Source organism: Ochotona princeps, chromosome 13, assembly GCF_030435755.1.
Source record: "Ochotona princeps isolate mOchPri1 chromosome 13, mOchPri1.hap1, whole genome shotgun sequence".
NCBI lineage: Eukaryota > Metazoa > Chordata > Mammalia > Lagomorpha > Ochotonidae > Ochotona > Ochotona princeps.
In genome coordinates, this window is record NC_080844.1 from 51047878 (window position 1) to 51068976 (window position 21099).

The 21099-nt window shown below is 41.4% G+C and overlaps 1 protein-coding gene across 5 annotated transcripts in view; it reads right to left on the reverse strand.

Moving 5' to 3' along the window:
* The window catches only part of SORCS1 (sortilin related VPS10 domain containing receptor 1), a 488198-nt gene that overhangs the window by 93492 nt on the left and 373607 nt on the right, over window positions 1-21099 (reverse strand). For all 5 annotated transcript variants that reach the window (XM_058671339.1, XM_004579869.3, XM_004579866.2 and 2 more), the window contains exons 10-13: window positions 12155-12301; window positions 3066-3168; window positions 2733-2809; window positions 925-1016 (exon numbers count right to left, since the gene is read on the reverse strand). In XM_058671339.1, coding sequence (XP_058527322.1) covers window positions 925-1016; window positions 2733-2809; window positions 3066-3168; window positions 12155-12301 — 419 coding nt within the window. The remainder of the gene's footprint in view (window positions 1-924; window positions 1017-2732; window positions 2810-3065; window positions 3169-12154; window positions 12302-21099) is intronic.

Genomic DNA, 21099 nt, shown 5'->3' on the forward strand with positions numbered 1-21099 from the left:
GTGAAGACACAGTAAATAGGTCTCATCTAGGAACTAGAAAGCAGAGCTCTCTCCAGACTCCAAATCTGCCAGCATCTGGATCCCCCAAACTTGGGGAAATAGATTTTTGTCCTCTACAAGTTGACTCACAGTGTGTTGTTACAGCAATCCAAACAGCTTAAGTCACACAGGATATTTGCTTTTGCTCTGTCTTTGTCTACAGAAGCCTTTCCCTTACCCAGCCTTGTGTTTCTGTTCCACATTTTCCCTTCAGCCCTAAAAGCAATGAACAGTAGAGGAACAACCACATTTTGGAGCGTGAATAAGCTCACATGTGGAAAAAGCGCCTTTGAAAAGCACGGGTGGCTTCAGTCTACTGGAAAGCTTTTGAGAAGGTACGCCTTGCATGTTCATCAGCAGAAGACCCTCCAGCAGAGGAGAGAATGCCACATCAAACATGGAAGCTCAGGAAACAGGATCAGAGACAACAACATGGGGGCTGTCACGAACAGCTCGTTCCTTTGCAGTGTCTGATGAAGACACATAAAAAACGATAGGAGATGACGTCTGGAAGAAGTGATGGCAAAAACAAAGTTGTTACGAAGAAATTACCTGATGATGAACTTTGTTTTGCTGCTATTTTCCCAAGCGAATGAAGTATTGACAAGAGTATTATCACATTTGAAAACCACGATACAATTCCTCCCTCAGGGAAATGGCTTCCCTTTCTCTTTCTCCCTCTCCCTAATTCCCCTTCCTAATTTTACATCTCTTCCAAAGTTGCAGGCAGCAAACTTATTTTAGTAAAGCAGATACAAATTATAATGTAGTAGACTTCAATATTTTCCTATAAGCACAGTCCTGGTTTGACAGTCTGATGCCCAGACTGGCAGAAGCAGTAAAGAGCCAGCAGGTGTGCATCTCACACCTACCGGGTGCCCTTACCAAAGATGTCGGATTGGGAGAGATGTGTGTTTCATAGCAACCAGGACACCTCCTTGATCCAGGTACAAAACACTGTGTTCTTCTTCAAAAATCTAGGTGGGGAAAACACAACACAGAGACACAGATCCACATTCATGGTGCAGAGCATCAGCTTCTGAAGTGCACACACCTCGCTCCCAGGTATTTGAGAAATACAGAACAATGATTCCCAATGTAGGCTACATTTACTAACAGAGTTAAATCAAGGATTTCAGATGTAGAGAAAGGAATTTTGGAAAGAATACTACGCAGTCATGTATATTACTAATGATGCCATATATTATTACATATCTAGATGAAAGAAACCTTAAAAGATGGTTTATTATTAACCTTTTCATTTTTGCAGGTGAGAAGAACTGAGCTTTTGACTGGCGTACTGACAACTAAAATTACACAGACAGCAGGGAACAGAGCTGGGGCTTAGCACATAAGATGTAATTATGTTGAAGAACCCAAGTATTATGAAAGAAGAGTGTTCTTGTTTGATTCCTGGATTAATTTTGATTCCACAGAATCCAAATGGAATTGCCATCTTCAGCCACATGTGTCACTGAACCTCTAAATTCTGAGGAATAAATTTGAGATCAAACGGAGACATGCAGGAAACAAACTTGAAATCCTGTCTCCTAAAGCTGCGTGCTCTTTTCTCAAATTGCCACGGTCCCACCTGGAGTTACTACGCTGACAAAGCATCACCCCTTTGTTTATAACTCATACGCCAAATGTACCCCAGGAATACAGCATTAGCAGCTTCCCTTCATTGAGGTTAAGGGAAGGCAGACATGGGTTCCTGCTTATCTCTTTTCCATGGTAGCCTACTTAGAACAACTTATTTCCTTGCAACTTGCAAGATCAACTACTCTGAAGCTTCTTTTAAAAAGCTCCTTATCTCTTTCAAAACATGAACATCATTCCTACTACCTACAAGGTATCTGTGGCTAACTGATGGCGAACTTACTATAACATCGACATCTTTGTCCAAAATTTAAACCCAGTTTGCTTCCATTTCCAAATGTGAATACCTATTCATTAGATTTCAATTTACAGTGCTGGCTATTATATAGTAGTTAACTGTCAGTGGATAATTAAAACTTATTTATTGAAGTATTACAACCATGTGTTAGACACATATCTTGTGACAGTGGCTGAACTTCATTAAATACCTGTGTTAAAAGCTATGGGTATCTAACTTTCATTCAGAAGAAAGAGAACATTTCAGTTGGACTCTATCATTTAAATGATTCCATTTCTTGTCAGGTGAACATATACATTGTGATGGTTATTACTCTGGCCTTTGCACATGAGACTTAAATGGCTCAGGACAGCAGCTGGGTTACTGCTACTTCTTTATTGCTGAATTTTCTATATTCAGAATTTCAGACAAAGGGAGTTTATGGCGGAAGCTCAGCATGACATACCCTTACTCTTCAAGCTACATGTTCCCGACATGCTAAAGCCTTAAGGATTTCGAGGTTTCTGTTACAGGAAAAATTCAATCCAACTTTGATTTCTCTGCCACGTAACACCTTTCTTAGATTCAGGCTCTGAATACAGAATATCTTGTGAAATGACCCGCCCAAATCAAACTGCAACAATATTAACCAAATCAAAGACTGGTGAATGTCCTGTAGTAAAACAGGAAAACAAGCACAATAGCTAGATTTACAATTTATGTGAAGTGCTGCGAGTTCCCAGAATTGACCCAAACTTGACAATTTTTTTCTTTTGCTATTTCTATTTCAGCAACTTGATCCCACACATTTTCTTACCTGTCTCCAAGTGTTCCCTGCATCTGAAGAGACAAACATGCTGATATCACTGTCTGACAATTCAGAGCCTATATTCCCTGAAAAAACACACACTTGTTAGTTAAAGGAACTTCCTGCAAGAGCTAATCTTGGGCTCTAACAGGGTTTACACTGAAAATGGCTCACACTGCCAGTGTTGTGTCTAAACAACACTGTTAAGCATACTTCCTTCAGGTTGATGGTTGAGGTGCCTCACAAAAATACTTCTAGCTTGCTCATGAAGTTCCAAGCACAGATATTTGGCTTCTTGGAAAAAAAATTACGATAACAAGCAAAGCAAGGCAGGCTGCTTACCTGATGCCACTATGATGCTTGGAGCCGTGTCTCTGCTGGCGATAATCCCCGACGTATAGGGATTCTCAGAGACCTTCAGGTGCAGGTGTAAGGAGCAGTATGGCTGAGAAGAGCAGAAATAGCATTTAAAAAGCATAATATCTAAAGCCCTGATTCAGAGCATCTCCCCACCCATGCATCCAAGCCATGATCTCACATACACATTCGTTCACAAAATTTTCTTTCTTCCTTTCACAAATATTTAGAACCAACTACAATGTACAACAGCTGTGAAGCCTGTGGGAGAGAGAAAGGCACACCTGTTTTGGTTCAAAACTACGGACTTACTTGCCATTTGGTATGTGACAAATATCTTAGTACCTTATCTGTATATAAGAAGAAAGCTTCATGGAAGAGTCACTCTGAGTGAAATTTGTCCCTTGGCATTACAAAGTTTGTGATTCAAGCAGACAATGTGAAATCTTCCTGTTGATTACCACAAAACATAATATGTTCCCAGCCATATGACACATAGTGATAAAATATTAGTTTCTAGAAGGTGAACACATTCAGTTTGGGGTCAAGGATGCCTGCAAAGAGAAAATGGTACCCGAAGCAGAACTGGCTAGACTGAGACCTGCAGACTGGATAGCAAAGAGGTAACAAGGCATTTCGGGCCTGAAACGTGTCAGTTACAAAGAAAGACTAAGAGGCAGAGGAGCTGAGCAGCGCAGGACATAGTCGAGCAAGACTAAAGAGGAGGAATAAACTACGAAGCCAAGAATGAAGGCTGAATCTGGCGAGGCCGACTCTGAAGCAGTCAATTTACATCTCTCAGCACCCATTTGAGACCTTAGCCTCCACTGGATAGAAAACAAAAGCCTGACATGTAAAAGTATCTTAGCACCAACCAACGACATGCGTAGCAGGTACCAGGGTGTCATCTGAAACAGCATTATTCCATATAAAAGACGTAAGTGTAGACAAACAATCTGATAATAACAAATTTAATGAAAAATTTGAGACTTGTTTATCCGTATGTAAAAGCCTAGATCAATTTTCTAAGATATCAGCTCTTGACAAAGGAAAAAAGATAATAAATCTTACATGAATTTTGTTTAAAATAGTTCTTGCACTCAGTTGTCAAAAATATAGTTTGTATTTGAATTCACATTTCTTTTCATCTCCCAAGAAGATTACTTTCTAATCATATCAACTGGAGTTTTTGGAATCGCCAATGTATCTTTGTTATTACTTTCACTGTGCTCTGTAACTCTCAGCAAATATTCAGAGAGCTAGAGAGATGCAATGATTACACTGATATGGAATCATGGCAGACCAACAACGACACGCAGAAATAGCAACAGCCAAAACACTAGAAAAATAAAGCAGCAGCTCGCAATAAGTTCCTCTCTTCACAGAAAGCGGAACTAGTAACAGAACTATATGATTGGCCTTCCTGAAGAGTTCACGGAAAGCTTTCAGAAACTTTACAATGTCCTGTAAGAGCAAGGATGACATCCTGTAAAAGAAGAAACACAGAAACACCACATTCACACACGAGCCTTCTGTTCATCCACGAGCAAGACCAGACCTGGGCTGGCAGAGGTCCCAGCACAGCACAGCACCATGCACCTCCCTGCTGGCACCAAGGCAGCTTCAAGCAGGGGAGTCAAGCCACTGTTCTGATGAATGTTTTCCTGATCACATCAGGATCTCCTCTTCTTTGACCCACAACTACATATTTTCACTGTACATAAGTCTGTTTTCTTGAGATATACAGTTTCCTCAACCTAAGAGACACACTGCACCAACACAACCCAACCAACACTTCTTCGCTGCTGCTTTAGAACCCAGCATAGAATATGAAATGTCAATAAAAGATTGTAATATCAGCTCACGCTTGTTTGGTTAGGTCATGAAAGACGTCGCAGTTTGACACACAGCCATGCCAGGAACACATGGGGCTGATGAGCACCCACATAATCTCAGCAATGTTGGGAGTGGCCCCACGGCGTTCCGGAAAATGCACTGCTGTATGGGGACTCCTAAACACACGGGATGTGTGCAGGGCATCACCCAGTGGAGTAGGGCATCCCTGGCCAGGCGAGTACCCAGTCTGCAATTGGAAAGTTGACTGCTAGCCACAGCTGCACACTTGAAGCTCAGCTGCTTCCAGAGCCACAATTTGCTTAGTACAAAGTATTTGTCCTGACAAAGGAGTGGGCGTTTTCTGTAGGCCATTTCCACACTGTGCTGTCGCTAAGCTTTTCAGAGGGCTCACACACACTAATTTGAAAAGAAGCCCCACCAATTCCTGTGCTAGCAGCAATGTTAGAAATGAGCTGTTCAGTGCACCTCCCTTCCACTCTCCTATTCGTAGTACTGGATTGCCCCCAGCTGGTACAACGAGAATATTCTGTGGCTGTTTTATTTCTATCACTTTGCTCAAGGAATTTAACACGTGTTTGGTGAAAGACAATGCTAATTGGCTCATCCTCACTCTTTTCACTGAAAACTTTCATCTCTGGCAGTTTGGGATACTTGTCAAAGTTAAGTGATCAAATATCAATACAGAGAATCATTCCGATAGAAATCAGGCAATTCCAAAATGTGGAGCATATGAGGTGGGGATCTGCAGCTCTTGTGCACACAGAGCCCAGGGAGGGGCCACTGTGTAGACCTTTTTCTTCTTTTCACTTTGCCTTCCTGCTTCCTTCTCTTTCATTGGCAAATACATATTGAATCCTTATTGCTATAATTGTTACTTTTATCCTCTCACAGCTGACTCCATATCAGAGTCATGGCACAGCAGGTTCACAGTGAAGTTCTCTGTTTTTCATACTTTCTCATGTTCAGAAAATACAGGGCGGTGTCAGTGACGCACTAGCAGCTGGTACGCATGGGGTGAGAACAGCAGCCCGCATCCCTAGGGGTGCACCTGTGCCCTTTTTCACACATGGTCATAGACCATCGCACGTCCTCAACCCTCAACCCTCAACCAGCAAATCTAGGAGCAGCTAAACTCTTAGTCTTCAGTATTTCAAGGTCAGGCACAAAGTGTGAGGATCTAAGAAAACAAAAACAATTGTACAGAGCTTTCCATATAACTTTAGGAAATTCATAGAGCCCTCAAGTCCATCAATGTGCCTGTAGATGCTTTAATTTGCTTCTTTCTTTTAGTTTATTTATTTAAATACTTATTTTGTTTTTATTAGAAAGGCAGACTTAAACAGAGAAGAGAAAGCTCCCCCATCCATTGGTTCACTCCCCAAGTGGCTGCAATGGTCAGAGCTGAGCTGATCCAAAGCAGGAACCAGAGGTTTATCATGCAGGTGCAAAGCTTTGTGCCATGGTCTAGCGCTTCCCAAGGCCACAGGCAGGGAGTTGGATGGGAAGTGGAACAGCCAGGACACAAGCAGTGCCCAATGGTACCCAGCATTTGCAAGGCAAGGATTTAGCCACTGAGCAATTGCACCAGGACCAATTTTATTTATTTTTTAAAGATTTTAATTAATCTATAATAAATTAATTAGTTAGTTTAATTTATTGGAAAGTTACAGAGAGGGAGGAAGACACAGAGTACTGTGCCTGCTGGTTCACAACAGTCAGCAAGCTAGGAGCTTCAGCTGGGTCTCCCACATAGGTGGCAGGGGCCCAGATACCTAGGTCATGTCCATCTAAGGGATGTTGGACAGAAACTGACTCCACATATACAGCTGATGCTGCAGGTGCTATGTGCTATGCCACAACACCAGTCCTTTGCCTGATTCGTACATATTTTACTTTAAGAGAATGTTTGGCCACTCCAAGTGTTCATTAAGTGTTTGCTAGAGTTAATTAATCCATAGATGCTCACCAAGTGTCCGTCTGTGGAACTGAAACCTTGTACCCTTTGATCAGCATTGATCTCTTCCCCGCCCCCTCGAAATCCTGCTTCTGGTAGTCACTGTTCTTGGTTCTTCTGACTTGGATGATCTCAGATTTCACATCTGTGTACAAACGTATGGCACTTCTCTTTCTGTGCTTGGATGAAGACTTTCCGGCTGACTCATTTCTACCATGGCAGAGAGCCATGACAATGGACCAAATGATAAGACATTTCCTTTCCATGAAATAAATCAATCTCGAACATTACTAAAGTCAATCAGATTCAAATTCTACTTCTTTCTCCAAAGTTGCTGTATCTATAGCCTTCAGATCCTATCGTTATTCTGTTTTTATCCCTGTGGCTACTAATCTGAAAGTAATACTAGAAAGAAAAGATCACAGCTTTCACCAAAAAAAAAAAAAAAATTAGGTAATTTCTCAAACAGTATCTTCAACATAGTCTTCCTCCAAACATACAGTACCTGATTTTGAACTGGAGCTGGGAACCAATTAGATTGATAGAGAAAAGTCAATGGCAAAGAATGGAGAGGCCCATGGACCAGGTCACTGGATAGGAGGTATCCAACCCCCGCACTGACACTGCATAACATTTACAGGCACAGACAGTACAGCAGAGGTGGAAAGCAGCATCAGGAATCTCCCGGGGCAGCTGCCTGCTCAGCTGCTGGAGGAAACTGCCAACATGAATCCCTAAAGAAGCCAGGGCCTCTCTCCATGAAACACTGCGCTCTCCCTGGAGGCCCAGGATTTGTCACAGGCTCAGCTTAGCTCTGCCTGGCACCTCTTGAGGGTCCAATCCTGAGGCATGGAACGCAGGTGGAGCATGACCTGAAAAACCTTACCTAATTGTACAATGCAGTCTGCAGAGGAAAGAAATCCCAGCTGAGTCCTCCAGGCAATCAGTCTAAAAGTCCTTAAAGTACAGCTCCAAATTACCCTAGATGTCTTATTTCTATAGAATACATTTTACCAGGGACATTCCATTTGGGGCTGTAATTTTGAACTTGTTCCACATTTCTAACAGCCCTGCTGGAAAACCTCTTCTCTAATCACAAGGCTGTGCTTGCAGGGCCACTGTCACTCTCCGAGCACTCACAGCCTCCAAGCACTCCTCATCTCCTCTCCGCCACCATTCTCCAAGGAGGGTTTTAACAGCCTGAGCCTATAGCAGATCAAGGTTTCCCTTCCTATCTTGCACCTTTGGCAGATTTTTGTAAAGTGATTTTAGTTCCTTGTCATTGCCCCTACTCACCTTGCTGCCTGTTCTCTAAAGCTCAGACTGAAACTACAGATTCAGCAACGGAGTCATGTACAACGGAGGTAGGCCAGAACACTCCCGGGCCCTGTGCAGCTATCCTCCAATAGCTCATGTTTTTTCCCCCACAATCTTAACGAGCCTTCTGGGTTTGTTGACGACAGGTTAAACTGGAGCCATGAAGCTTCAGCAGGTAGCTAGGAGGACAAAGCCTTGGCTCTGACTAGCAGAGGATATGAAAGGCTTCCACTCCTGCGCAAATGTGGAACTGAAAATATCTTTACTGCAAACACACACACAGAGCACTCGTGTGTATGTGTGTCTGTGTGAGCACACAAAGCACATGAACAGGTATAACTCTTGGAATTTATACTTACACATGAACAAAAAGGTAGCCACAACCCCCCTGGACAGCTCATGGAGTTTACTTTTAGCAGAAGAAAGGATGATAAAGTAAAAGAACACATTAATAATTTTAAGCAGGGATATGAGTCATGAAAATAAGAGATTTGGAATAAGTACAATGTTAAATGATGCTCAAGAAAGCTTTGCAATTAAGGGAATCAAAGATCTGTATGCCAAGCAATGTGCTATCTAGCACAGTGGCATTTTAGGAGACATGGCAGCAAGTGCAAAGAGCTTTGCTTTTTTTTTTTTTAAGACTTGTTTGTTTTTATTTAAAAGGCAGATTTACAGAGAGAAGGAGAGACAGAGAGAAAGATCTTCCATCTGCTGGTTCACTTCCCAAACAGCTGCAACGGTCGGAGCTGAGCCGATCCCAAGCCGGGAGCTTCCTTTGGATCTCCCTTGCGGGTACAAGGTCCCAAGGCTTTGGGCCATCTTCAACTGTTTTCCCAGGTCACAAGCAGGGAGCTGGATGGGAAGTGGAGCTGCTGGGATTAAAACCAGTGCCTATATGGGACCCTGGTGCTTGGAAGGTGAAGCTCTGGCCATTGAGCCATTGCCCTAGACCCAGAAAGTACAAGCATATTAAGACATAAACAGTGAAAAGCATTTGAAGCAAATGAAGTTTAAAAAATTGAAAGCAATAGTAATAATTTATTGCACTGTACACTTACATGACTTTTTTAAGATCTACTTTTATGTGAAAGGCAGAGTTAGAGAAAGAGAGAGAGATTCCATTTGCTGGCTCACACCACAAATAGCCACAATGGGCAGGGCTGGGCCGATATGAAGCCAGGAGCCAGGACTTTCTCCTGGATCTCCCAAATGGATGCCAGGGATCAAAGATTCAGGTACTCTTCTGCTGCCTTCCCAGGCCATCAGCAGGGAGATGGGTTGGGAGTGGAGTCACCAGGACTCAAACCGTTTCCACCCCCTGTATGGGATGCTGGCATTGCCGGGGAAGACTTGGCCTGCAATGCCACAGTGCCAGCTCTGAAAATGGGTATTTTTAGTATCTTTATGCTTTATGTTAGCAAAGTTTTTCTTTTTCATAAAGGTTATTTTTGAAAATCACGTTGGCTACTCCGCAAGGAATGAAGTGCCAGGTAGAAACAGGAGAGTCAGATGGCCAGTACTGCAGCTTGGCTAAGAAGTGCCTGTAGTTTGGTTTAGGACACTCTCCATGGAAATAAGGCAATTTAGCTGCTATGGTGTTTATATTTCAGAAGGTATCAATGGAAATTTGTGACCCTGAGGTGGGGATACAGCAAAGAATATGTTGCTAAGTGTTTTATTTAAGAGTCATTTTATTGGCACATTTATGATGTCAGTGCTTGGGCAAGCCTGTTGAGGTGTCACGGTGAATTCCCTCTTACTGACATTTACCTTCCACAGTGCACGGTGGGAATGGAGCACCAGGTAAGATTCTGGTGCATTCATGCCTCTTTGGCTAAGTACTGCATGGCTCCAAGCTGCAATAGCTAAAATTGGAATGCCACTGTACTATGCCTTGCAGTGAGTAGATATCCAACAAGTAGCTGTCATATTTATTTCTTCTGTCACCAGCTTTGTATATTGACTGTCACAACTGGCTGTCTGGCCCTGTAAGGTGCTCGTAATAAGGATGGAAGCTGAGTGGAAGGCTGAATTTCAGAGTGCTTTTCCTGATGCACAATGACAACTGTGATACCCTCTCCAACTAATAAGGCTAAGCTATCCCTGCTGGCATCTTCTCCAGCAGGAGGGTGACCCACCTACAGTGGTGTGAGAGGAACCTGCAAAGTGGCCGTCGAGGCTTGGTGGGATGGAAAAAGAGAGTGTAGATAACAAAAGAGTCAGAGTTGCATATAGTATGAACAACTCTACACACACAGAACAATTCTGCACACATATGTGAACAACTATGCACACACATATGAATAACTCTACAAATACACATAAGCATGAACAACTTTACACACAAGCACACATATTCATGAACTCTACACACTTGTGCACAGATGTATGAACTACACACATATTCATGAACTTCACACACATGCACACACATGTGTGAGCAACTACACACATGCACACACAAACAACTCTACACACATACACACATACATGAACTCTACACACCCAAGCACACATACATGAACTCTACACACTCAAGCACACATACATGAACAACTCCATTTACATATACACACATAGACAAACTCTACACACAGACACACACACATACATGACCACATACACAGATCAAGTCTTCTTTCAAAAATGAAGTGGTATTTCTTCTAGATTTACACATGGGTTTCTCCATTGTCTAAACTTAAAAACAACCTCTGGGCTGTTTCACAGGAATAAGTAGATTAATTTAATGATACTTGTTTTTATAATTAATTTCTTCTTTCTTGCATACACTCAGTGCCTACTGGTGTGCCAAGTATGGAGCAGGCATCAGCTACTGTGACAAGATGTGACCTTTAACTTCCCTGAGATAACTAAACTGAAAACACCTGAAAGACAAGACCCATCTTCCTTCCTTTGCAAGGACACCCTGTCAACAAATATATAAATAAATTCATAACGTTAGACTTACTGCTCGTGTAAAACTACTAAAACCTCCATGCTACTTAAAATAAGGGATAATAAAAATTTTAAAGGGTAATACGATAAACATTTTGGGTTTTGTGGACCATTCATTTGCAGACTGCAAGGAGCCAAAGGGAACAGACAGACCTAAACGGGTAAGCAGGGCCATGGTCCAGTAGGACCTCATCTAGAAAAACATGTGATGTGTCATATTTAGCCCACAGGTCATAGTTCTTGCCAAACCCAGCTCAGTAGAAAAAGATAAATTAATACAATATAAAGAAAAAAAATCAATCAGTGGTTCCAGCCAGTTCTATATTCATTTCAGCTGAATTTCTGCACCATTAGATGTGATCAGGCTATCTATAGAAAAGTAAGAGTGTTTAGGGCATATCTTGAACAGAGATGGAAAACACGGCCTTTCTTCTCAAACACATCAATGGCAGGCCTGGCACAAAGTCTAGTGACTTAAGTCCTTGCCTGGCATGTACCAGGATACCATACAGGCGCTGGTTCCCATCCAGCTCCCTGCTTGTGGCCTGGGAAAGCAGTGAAGGATGGCCCAAAGCCTTGGCATCCTGAATCCATGTGGGAGACTCAGAAGAAGCTCCTGGCTCCTGGCTTCAGATTGGCTCATTTCTGAATCACTTGCGGAGTGAATCAGCAGATAGGAGATCTTTCTCTTGGTCTCTCCTTTTCTCTGTAAATCTGCCGTTCCAATAAAAATAACTAGATCAATTTTTTAATTAAAATAATAATAAAAAGAAACAAAAAGCATCCATGGCAGTCCTCATCAGAACATGAGCTGGCAATGAAGATCTTCGAGGCCAGAAACAAACTGACACATAGTCTCTTATCTCATGGACCTATCACAAAAGCAAGCACTGTGATTCTTCCCAGGAGCTCTTCACATACACTCAGCCCATTTTGTTCTTCTCCTTATGTGCCTGCATGAGGCATTCGACGCCACAGGAACACTCACCAGCAAGCAGTGCACAGGGTCCCCCCTGAGGTCGGAGTCTGGGGCCTGCAGCAATCGCCAGTCTCTGCCTTTGTTATACGTGATGAAAGTCTTCACTTGGTTGTCAATCTTCTTGTTAGCCAAGAACATTCCCTTTATCCCTGCTACCTGGGAAAAATGGACATGGCTGAAAAATACATCAATTTCAGAAAGGCTGAATCTGCTTACATATTAAAAAAAAATCAAACTGTCCAATCAATTGAAAACTTTTTTTTCACTCATTTAACTTTAGGTTTATTTGTTTATTTTTAAATGTTATGATACAGTTCCAATTGAAAACTCTTGGAGAAAAGAAGAGAGCTGATGTGGACGAGGGGTGGAGAAATACACAAGGCATAAGGATAACAATACGAATCTGGTAGCTTACTCCTTCGGCAGGTGAGTAGGAGCCTGCACATGCCAAGGGATAATCCTGAACACTCTAATCTTTGTTGCTTGGCAAACGATAATGAAACAGAATCTACTTTTACTATATGCTAGCACAGTACCCAGAGTCTTAAATACTTTATTTCATTTAATTCTTGCAATGGGTATCTTCAATAAACATCACTGAACTCTACTTCACAAATGAGAAGATGCCTACTCAAACAGGTAGTGATTTGTCTAGGGTCACACTGCCCAAGGACACACTGGTAGTAAGACCTGGGGTTTTAATCCAGAATTCTATGGCTTCCCAGCTCATGCTGCTAATGACTATCTGAATTATTGAGTTAGCTGCAGGCACTGGCAATGGAAAGAGGTCAGTAAGAGCTCCCGATCCAATTACTATTGCTTTTTTTGTTTGTTTAAGATATCTCTGTTAAGCCACCAAAACACATTGAGCATAAGAGAACAGCTTTTAAATGTAATGAAACAGTGGTTGCCTTAACGCATCAAACAACCCTTACTCCATTCTTATAACACAGTTTCTACTATCAGTTATTCTTAATTACTTAACTCAGACAAAATAATTATTCCCTCTTTGTTATATTTTGGACAGAGATAGCAATTAGTAAGTTATCAAAACTGTATACTAACAATTGTCTTCTATTTTATTTTTCAAGTATTTTAGAGTTCATTAAAAATTTGCATGTACTTTTTTTAAACCATGCTTGAAGTATTCATAACCCAAAGCAAGAGGAGGACATTGAGAAAAAGGAATGAGATGTATTGAGTAGTGCATTGCCAAGCTATAAAAACATAATCTCATTCAATGCTCATATTACCCATGAAACAGTTAACATTATCTACATTTTGAAGATGAGAAAATGAAGACTTGGCTTGAACAGGTATTTGGAATACACTCAAAGCATAAATGAATTAGAAAGCAAGCATATATGAACCTGTTTAAGTGAGCCCAGGCCTCATAGTTTGAAAAAACTGTAAGCAAAAAGAATGAAGCAATAGCTTCAATCTTTTCAGTCCTTGCTGAATACCAAGCACAAAATCACGAACTTTGTATAAACATCCTCCAGTATTCACTGCAAAACGGTGTAACAGCCCTTATCCCAATTCTATGCACAAAGAAACCAGGATGTAGACACCAGTCAATTGCTTAAGATCACAGTTGGGATTCCTACTCAAATCCAATCTTCCAAATTTCAACCTTCCACCAACAGATCCAGTTCCAAATTTGTCAATGCAAAGAGGTCGGGTTTCAATCAATAAAAAACAGATGATCTGCCTTTGTGCTGACACGGTCAGACCTTGTCGTATTGTACCTGCTGATCTGGCATCTGTGGAAATTTACAGTTGGGCGAATTTGTACTCCTCTGGAACGACAACTTTGTTAAGCAAATAAATAGTATAAATGAGTTGCCGGGAGGAATGCTTTGAACTACACAGGAAAACAAACAAGACACATTCTGGGCAACTAACAGCAGCCAGAACCATTTCTTGTGCATTGTTGATTTCTTGTGCATTGTTGTGGAAGGCATAAGCTCCAGGAGCCCTACCTTCTAACAACCGTGTGTTAATTACAAATGACATTTAGTTGTTCAGCACTGCAACTCCAAAAAGGGCTGCTCACCAGGGAACCCCACATTAGTTTTGCATATGTCACTGCTAAAATATAACCAAACTGGCAATTCTTTAAGATCTGAGTTTCATGGATCAGAATTTTCCAGAAAGTAACACCGTTCTGTATCACACTCACAGACCAGTAAGGACTCCTGAGGATCTTAGCCATTTGCTGCTGTTAGGGGTTACAAGAAGTGCAGAAGGGATCAAAAATGTTACCAATGGCAGCAGCTTCATTGCCGTTTTCCTCCCTGCCCTTGACTCTTCGGCAAGAGTGTCAGAGCAGGGCTATGCATGCTTAGCAGTTCGTCCATTTGATGTGCAGAATCAGTCACTTCATTGCTCCCTTTCCCATCTCGCTGTTCCACATTATCAAATGCCATCTGAGCTGAGAGCTGCGCTTTCCAGTTCATGGCTGGAAGCTCGGCATTCAGGTTTCTCTTGAGGAATAACAACCTGGCAAAGACGGAATATGTGCCAACAGGGGACAGGGCTAGAGAGGATGAACTTATTTCCACTGCAGCTAGCATGCTTCATCCGTTTGTGCTGTAATGTTCTGTTTTACTTACTTTCTCTTCCTTCTTTCTGTTCTTATGGTTGGTACCATTCACGGTTGCTTCAGTTCTGAGCTTGAGGAATTATCTTTCACATGTCTCACTCCGGGCCCTAAGCAAGATGCCCTTTCCTCCAGGACTCTAACACAATCTCATGATTTCTTTCTCAGGACCTCTGTTCTTTCACTGAAGAACCTTGGATACCAAAAAAGGCAACACTAGTGCCTAAAATGCCTGGCTGCACGTGCCTGTATACTTGCGTGCATGCATGAATGCATGAGTCGGTACAGTCCGGGATCCCACTGCACATGGGTTAACGTGTCCAAATCATTTTTTTTCTGTATCTACACTACATACATATTTACAGAGCAAGATAGAGCTGTGGGTTGGCAGGGAACAGAGACAGAATTTCCTAGGGAAGATACTCCTATAGGAATAATACACTCTAATGTGGGAAATCTCTTGTGGGAATAGCTGGTATCATGTCTGCTTTCTGAAATCTTCAAAAATATTTTAGAATACCAGGCTTGCTGGGAACCTGTTTTTGTCTGTTTCTTGAATGGAAAGAATTTGACACCAGAAGTTTCACAGGTAATCAACCAGCTATGCTTTATTATATCATAGAAAGCAAGCTGTCATTTGATGAGAGCTTAGATATGAAGAACTATAGGAAAGACATGCAGTCTAGTACTGTGCACACCAGACATTTACCGTGAGCCAGCAGGACATCGAAGTGCTGCTCAATCTTTTCTTAAACTCCTTGTCACACAGGCCAATTCCCAACACCTTGGACAGCTTCCCAATCTGTCACTCCCAGTTGTAACCCCCAGGCCCAGCCAGTTCAATTCCCCTTTTCAGAAATTAATCTCTTTCCATAACAACTGTCTCTAATACTTACTAATTTTTAAACTCCTGCATACCTATATCTGTATTTGTAACACATGGACATCAAGCTTTCCATAAGCTTCTTCTGTACTCTTTATACTTCTCATTACAAATTAATTTGCACTTCACTTTCTCTTGTAATCTCTTACATTATGGTTCCTCACTCTAATATAACCTTTGGAGTTTCATTCACTCCATCAGACTGCTTTTTTTAAAATTAATGATTATGCAAAGTGACTTTGCACTAATAGCTACTTCTATTTTAATAACCTTGGTAGTAAGAGTCCTGCATTTGAAGATAGAAAACCAATAAGAGTAACTCAAATTTATTGAGCATTTATGAGTTGTCAGGTTCTGCACAAAATGCTTCAGAAGCATGAATATACAAATTTATTTATGCACTCAAAAGACTAAAGTCAATATTTTCCTCATATTGCAGATTTAAAAAAAAAAAGAAAAGTTGAGATGTAACTAATCAATTACATAAGATAATTCCAGTAGAAAGCCTTCAATCTGGAATCCAAGTCAGGCTGTCTAACTGTAGAGCCCCACACTTCATCCTGTGCCTGCACTTTCTTCGGTCTTATCTCCTCCTGTAATATCCTGAGGAAAAATAGCATGCCAGGATGTCACACTTACAGAAAACCATGTTTCACCCATTTTTTTCAGTACACTTACACAATTCATACAATAAGTATTTGGGGGACTGTACCATGTATCGCACATTCCACTGGACACAGAGGACGTACCATGTAAATATCTAAGCAGTTTACCCCGACCCAACGGATGCTTTTGAGAGTTGGACTGCATGCTAATGACTGGAATTTCTTTAAGGACTGAAATGACAAACTCAAAATATGTCCCTTATTTTTTCACATTTAGTTTCCAGAAAGCCTCTTCCCACAGTAAGCATTCAAACATTCCACAGATAGGTGAAGCTGAAGGGACATTAGCACTTTTTTTCCTTATTGTTGCCTCTGCTCTTGATGGATAAATGACTGCTCCCACCTGGTCAGTCTCAAATTTAAATCACATATCTTAATTGTCACATAAAGAGAACAAAGATACTGAGGTGATTGTGGCAAGAATGAGAACATTTTCACCACGCAGTTTCTCTGGGATTTGATAATAGGTTATTTTTTTCTTCCAGAAAGATCTCAGTCAGAAGAACCATATACTTGCAAGGGGCCAACGGTGTTCCCTAAGAGATCAAGGCATAACCTACATCATCACAACGACTGAGTTTTCTCTCCTAGAGAGGGGGTATCCACAATGTTCAGGAGGGGCCACATGCTTCACACAACATGTCCCGGTGCCCAGATGCACATGGAGCATATGGCAGTCCACTGCGGCCTGCACAGGACATCTGGAACCACAGTAGAGGAAGGAGGGCAGAACAAATTGATCAACTATCCCAACCAAGCACTGACAGCAAATATCCGGACAAATGGAGATTCAAAGGTGGACTGTGTCAGCCAATGGTCCTTGGAAGGTTTTTCTTACCCTTGGATAGGTGAGATCAACAGTATTTCAGAATTATCAAAACCACGTGATCAGAACACTCAGAGCTGGCTGCACATCGGGGACCCTAGGATGACATCAGGTGACCATTCCCCATCCCCAGGGAACTGAGGTGCTTAGAAGGATGGGCATGGCTTCTTCCTTTATCCCTCTCCTTCCCCCAGATAAAGGAAGAAAAAAAAAGGAAATTTGGAAACAATGGTCTCAAACATTATCCCTTGATCCTTGACTCTTCCCACCCTAATCAACTATGTAAATATCAAATATAAAACTAAAAAAAAAAGACATGCCTTGGTTACCAGTTCTATATTTCATGATGCTCACTGTGGCTCACTCATGTATACACACGCATCTTGAATTTGTCAGCCAGGTGGGTTCACTCCCAACACAAGTTTGTCCATTAAGCCACAGTGTTCTTCATTATGAGTAATTAAGATTCTCCTCCCAAAGGAAGTAGGATATCGCCCAAGGTTGTCAGACTGTTTCTCATCGGCAGCACATAAACACACTGTGAAACACACAGTTCAGACACGCTCTCTGTACATGACATGCCCTATTCCTCCAGCTCTGCTGTCTTCTATTGCCCAACCTGCACAATGCCACCGGAACATCTGTACTATCCAAGAATGGCAAAGCTCTAGGACACTTGTTTCAAGACTCTTTTTATACAATGGGATCACTAGACAAGACTGGGAAAGTTCAGCTTTAACGCAGAAACTGTCTCTATGAGGTTATTGATTGTGTTGACTGGGACCCCAGGCTCATGTCTTCATTCTGCCTAGTTTTAGCCACTGCTGTGCAAAGTCTAGCATATTTAACCTGTATTTGAGTGTCTTTCCATCTTACTGCTATTACTCATCTAGAGTCGAATACATGTAGAGCCACTGCTCCTTGAGGGAGCCACCGTTATTCGTAGTTGAGAGTCAGCATTCTCTAGGATTTACGCAACTTTGTAACCTTACGTAAGTAAATGTGTTCTCTGTGCCTTCATTTACTTATATATACAATTAGAATATTGTAATCTCTGTACTGGGAAATAAAAGATTGAATAAAAATATATTCAATGTTATTTATACAGCACCTGTCATATAATGGTGCCTCCAAATATTAGCCATTATTGGTAAGATATTCATCAATAAGAATCTATTTCTAGTACTTTTGCGTTTTAGCCAACTTGCCCAGCTTTGTATTTCTTGATTTCTTGCAATGAGGTTCATGTTCAAAAGCCAATTCACCCTGAGAGAACATTCTGCTATTTCATTAAATAAACCATGGGAAATGATTCTCAAATACTTTGATCTCAAACCTTGCTACCTCATCCCATACACATACATAGCTCTAACACAGAGAGCATCCCATCTGTATCCAGGTTCTAACACATGTTCTTACAGCATGGTTGGTTTTCATCAGCATTATGTTTCCTTCCTCGTTTCCCATAAAACTGATCAAACATTCATAACCTTGAGACAGAGAATCACTCACATGTTTATACGTTTTTGTCTGTCTTCGCTAAAACAGCTTAAAGAGTCCATAAATGCAGAAAGTGCTGGTAATTGGCATGCAGAAGCATACAAAGAACAAATGCCATAGTCTTCCATCACCCCAAATGTGAGCAGACATGCATTCCAGGGGTTTTATTATAGTCACACCATCATGTGTATTATTCATTCCTGCTTATTATTAATTCTTCTATGGATTTCCTTACTTTTCATTTCTCTCTTAGCTCTCATCATTCATTTCAATTCTACTGGGAAATTCATACTGGATGGCTTTCAGCTTCCTGCTAGCCAGAACAATCAGATTTAAGGGAAAATTTGTGCCAGGCTCCGTGTCAGCCAATATTCTTTCTATCTAGGTAATCAGCAGACATGGCGCTGCCGTTCTGATCACATCAATTTAAGTTGCTGTGCACTGTCAGGTTAATAAAACAAAGACATTTCAGGCCCAGCCCCAGGATGCAGAACACCTTTCCATAATGCAGTCACACCACTGCTCAAAGTGACGATGAACACAGCCAACAGTTTCTTACAGACAGTTAACAGTAACAGAGCGAGGCAAAGGGGGACAAAGAAATGTTTCCATGTACCGAGGTCACCCTCTTTCCTCTTCCCATCCTGTATCTGTTACTGGCGTTTGAATTCAGGAAAGCATTTGTGAAAGTTGTTGCAAACAACAAAATGCTGTAAAAATAATTCTTGCCCAAATCCGTCATCTTTGTATTATCTAGGGACCAATTAAAATGATCTCTGTTTTGGGCAGAAAATCAAATTTATCCAGAGATTTTATTCCACATTGACTTGAGGGGTGAGGATCATCAGTAAAGAAAGAAAAGTAACCTAAAAGAAAAACTGTTTTTGAGAGCTCAAGAATAGAAATTGGCTCAGAAAAGCAAAGGGCATGATTAAATTAGGGCTGCTATGTCTTCACACAAGCCAGTTACTGGGACCTAGCTTCTTCCATTCCAAGCACTAAATCAAAGCCAAAAAGTATATAAAAAATAAAAATAAATGAATGGCATCTCAACAAAGCATAGTTCCAGTTTAAATGTTTTTAGGGAATTTACAAATGAGCAGAGAAGTGTGGCAATTTACACTTGTTTATAAGAAGACAAAGAGTTGGTGTTGAAAATGTCATATGGCAATGCTAATTGCAATATGGGAAGAAGCAGAAATCCAAAACAAAGAAAATACATAGTACATGGGCATATTTTCAAAATACTGTAGAGATGTTTAGACACATATTAATTATGCAACCCATAATCCTTCAGGCATGGTGCTGAACACTACTAAAGATTAACTCATTTCTCCCTCAGAGAAATTCTACCAAGCAGATACAAGGTTTATCTCCATATTTAAAATGAGTGGCCTAGCAAATCTTTTTCTTCAGATTCATTTATTTGAAGGGTAGAGTTTCATACAGGGAGATAGATACACACACATACAATACAGCGGGAGAGGGAGAGATAGAAGCAGAGAGAGATAGAAGCAGAGAGAGAGAGAGAGAGAGAGAGAGAGAGAGCGCTTCCATTCATTACTTAGCTGGCCACAAGAGTGACAGGCATGCTGAAGCAAGGAGCTAGGAGCTTCACCCAGACCTCCAATGCGGGTGCAGCAATGCAGGTCCTTGGGCCATGTTCCAGTGCCTTCCCAGCACATTAGCAAAATTCGGATCAGAACGTGGTCGGGTCTCAAAACGGAGCTCAAACGGGACACCGGCATTGTATGTGGCTTGCTTTGCTGCACCGCAATGTCAGCCTCCTAGCTAGCATTTAAACCTGGAAACCTAACTCCAAGATCAAATTTTATCTACAATAAACTGGAAGTCAATCATCAGATATGTGAACATTTTCCTGAATACATGTTCTATCTTGTCATAGATGTACGGTATAGTGAAGACTAGCATACGGGGAAGTGATGACATGCTGCAGTCTGCATCTTTACTGAAGAAAAAGAGGATTCCGGATGAAACTGTTAAGTAGATGTTCTATGACTGTCTATACGTGCAATGCCATGATACAGTTAAACAGCCGAACGCTGGACCTGTGCCTGTTGCTAAGGGACTACACTATTGTTAATACTATGGGGAAGATGGTTGGGGTTAAGATAATGGGGAGAGAGGAAGGGGAGGTGGAGGGGAGAATCCCTATCTATACCTACAAAACCATATCCCAGAGAGTAATAACATTAAAAAACCAAAATACACGTTCAATTTGATGGTGGTTTTTATGATGTTATATTTATCTGAAACGTGGGAAAGAGGAAGTGGTACGTGAAATCACTGAAAGTTCACACTGCCATCTTGTACATTCATACATGACCTCTGCCAGCCTGCTGTCGTCTTCATTACCAGGACATGGACTCGAAGTTGTGCATAATGCTTACTAACATGCCACTACACAGACAAAAAAAGTTTAAATAATAGAAGAAAATCCTTAACAACTGCAACAGG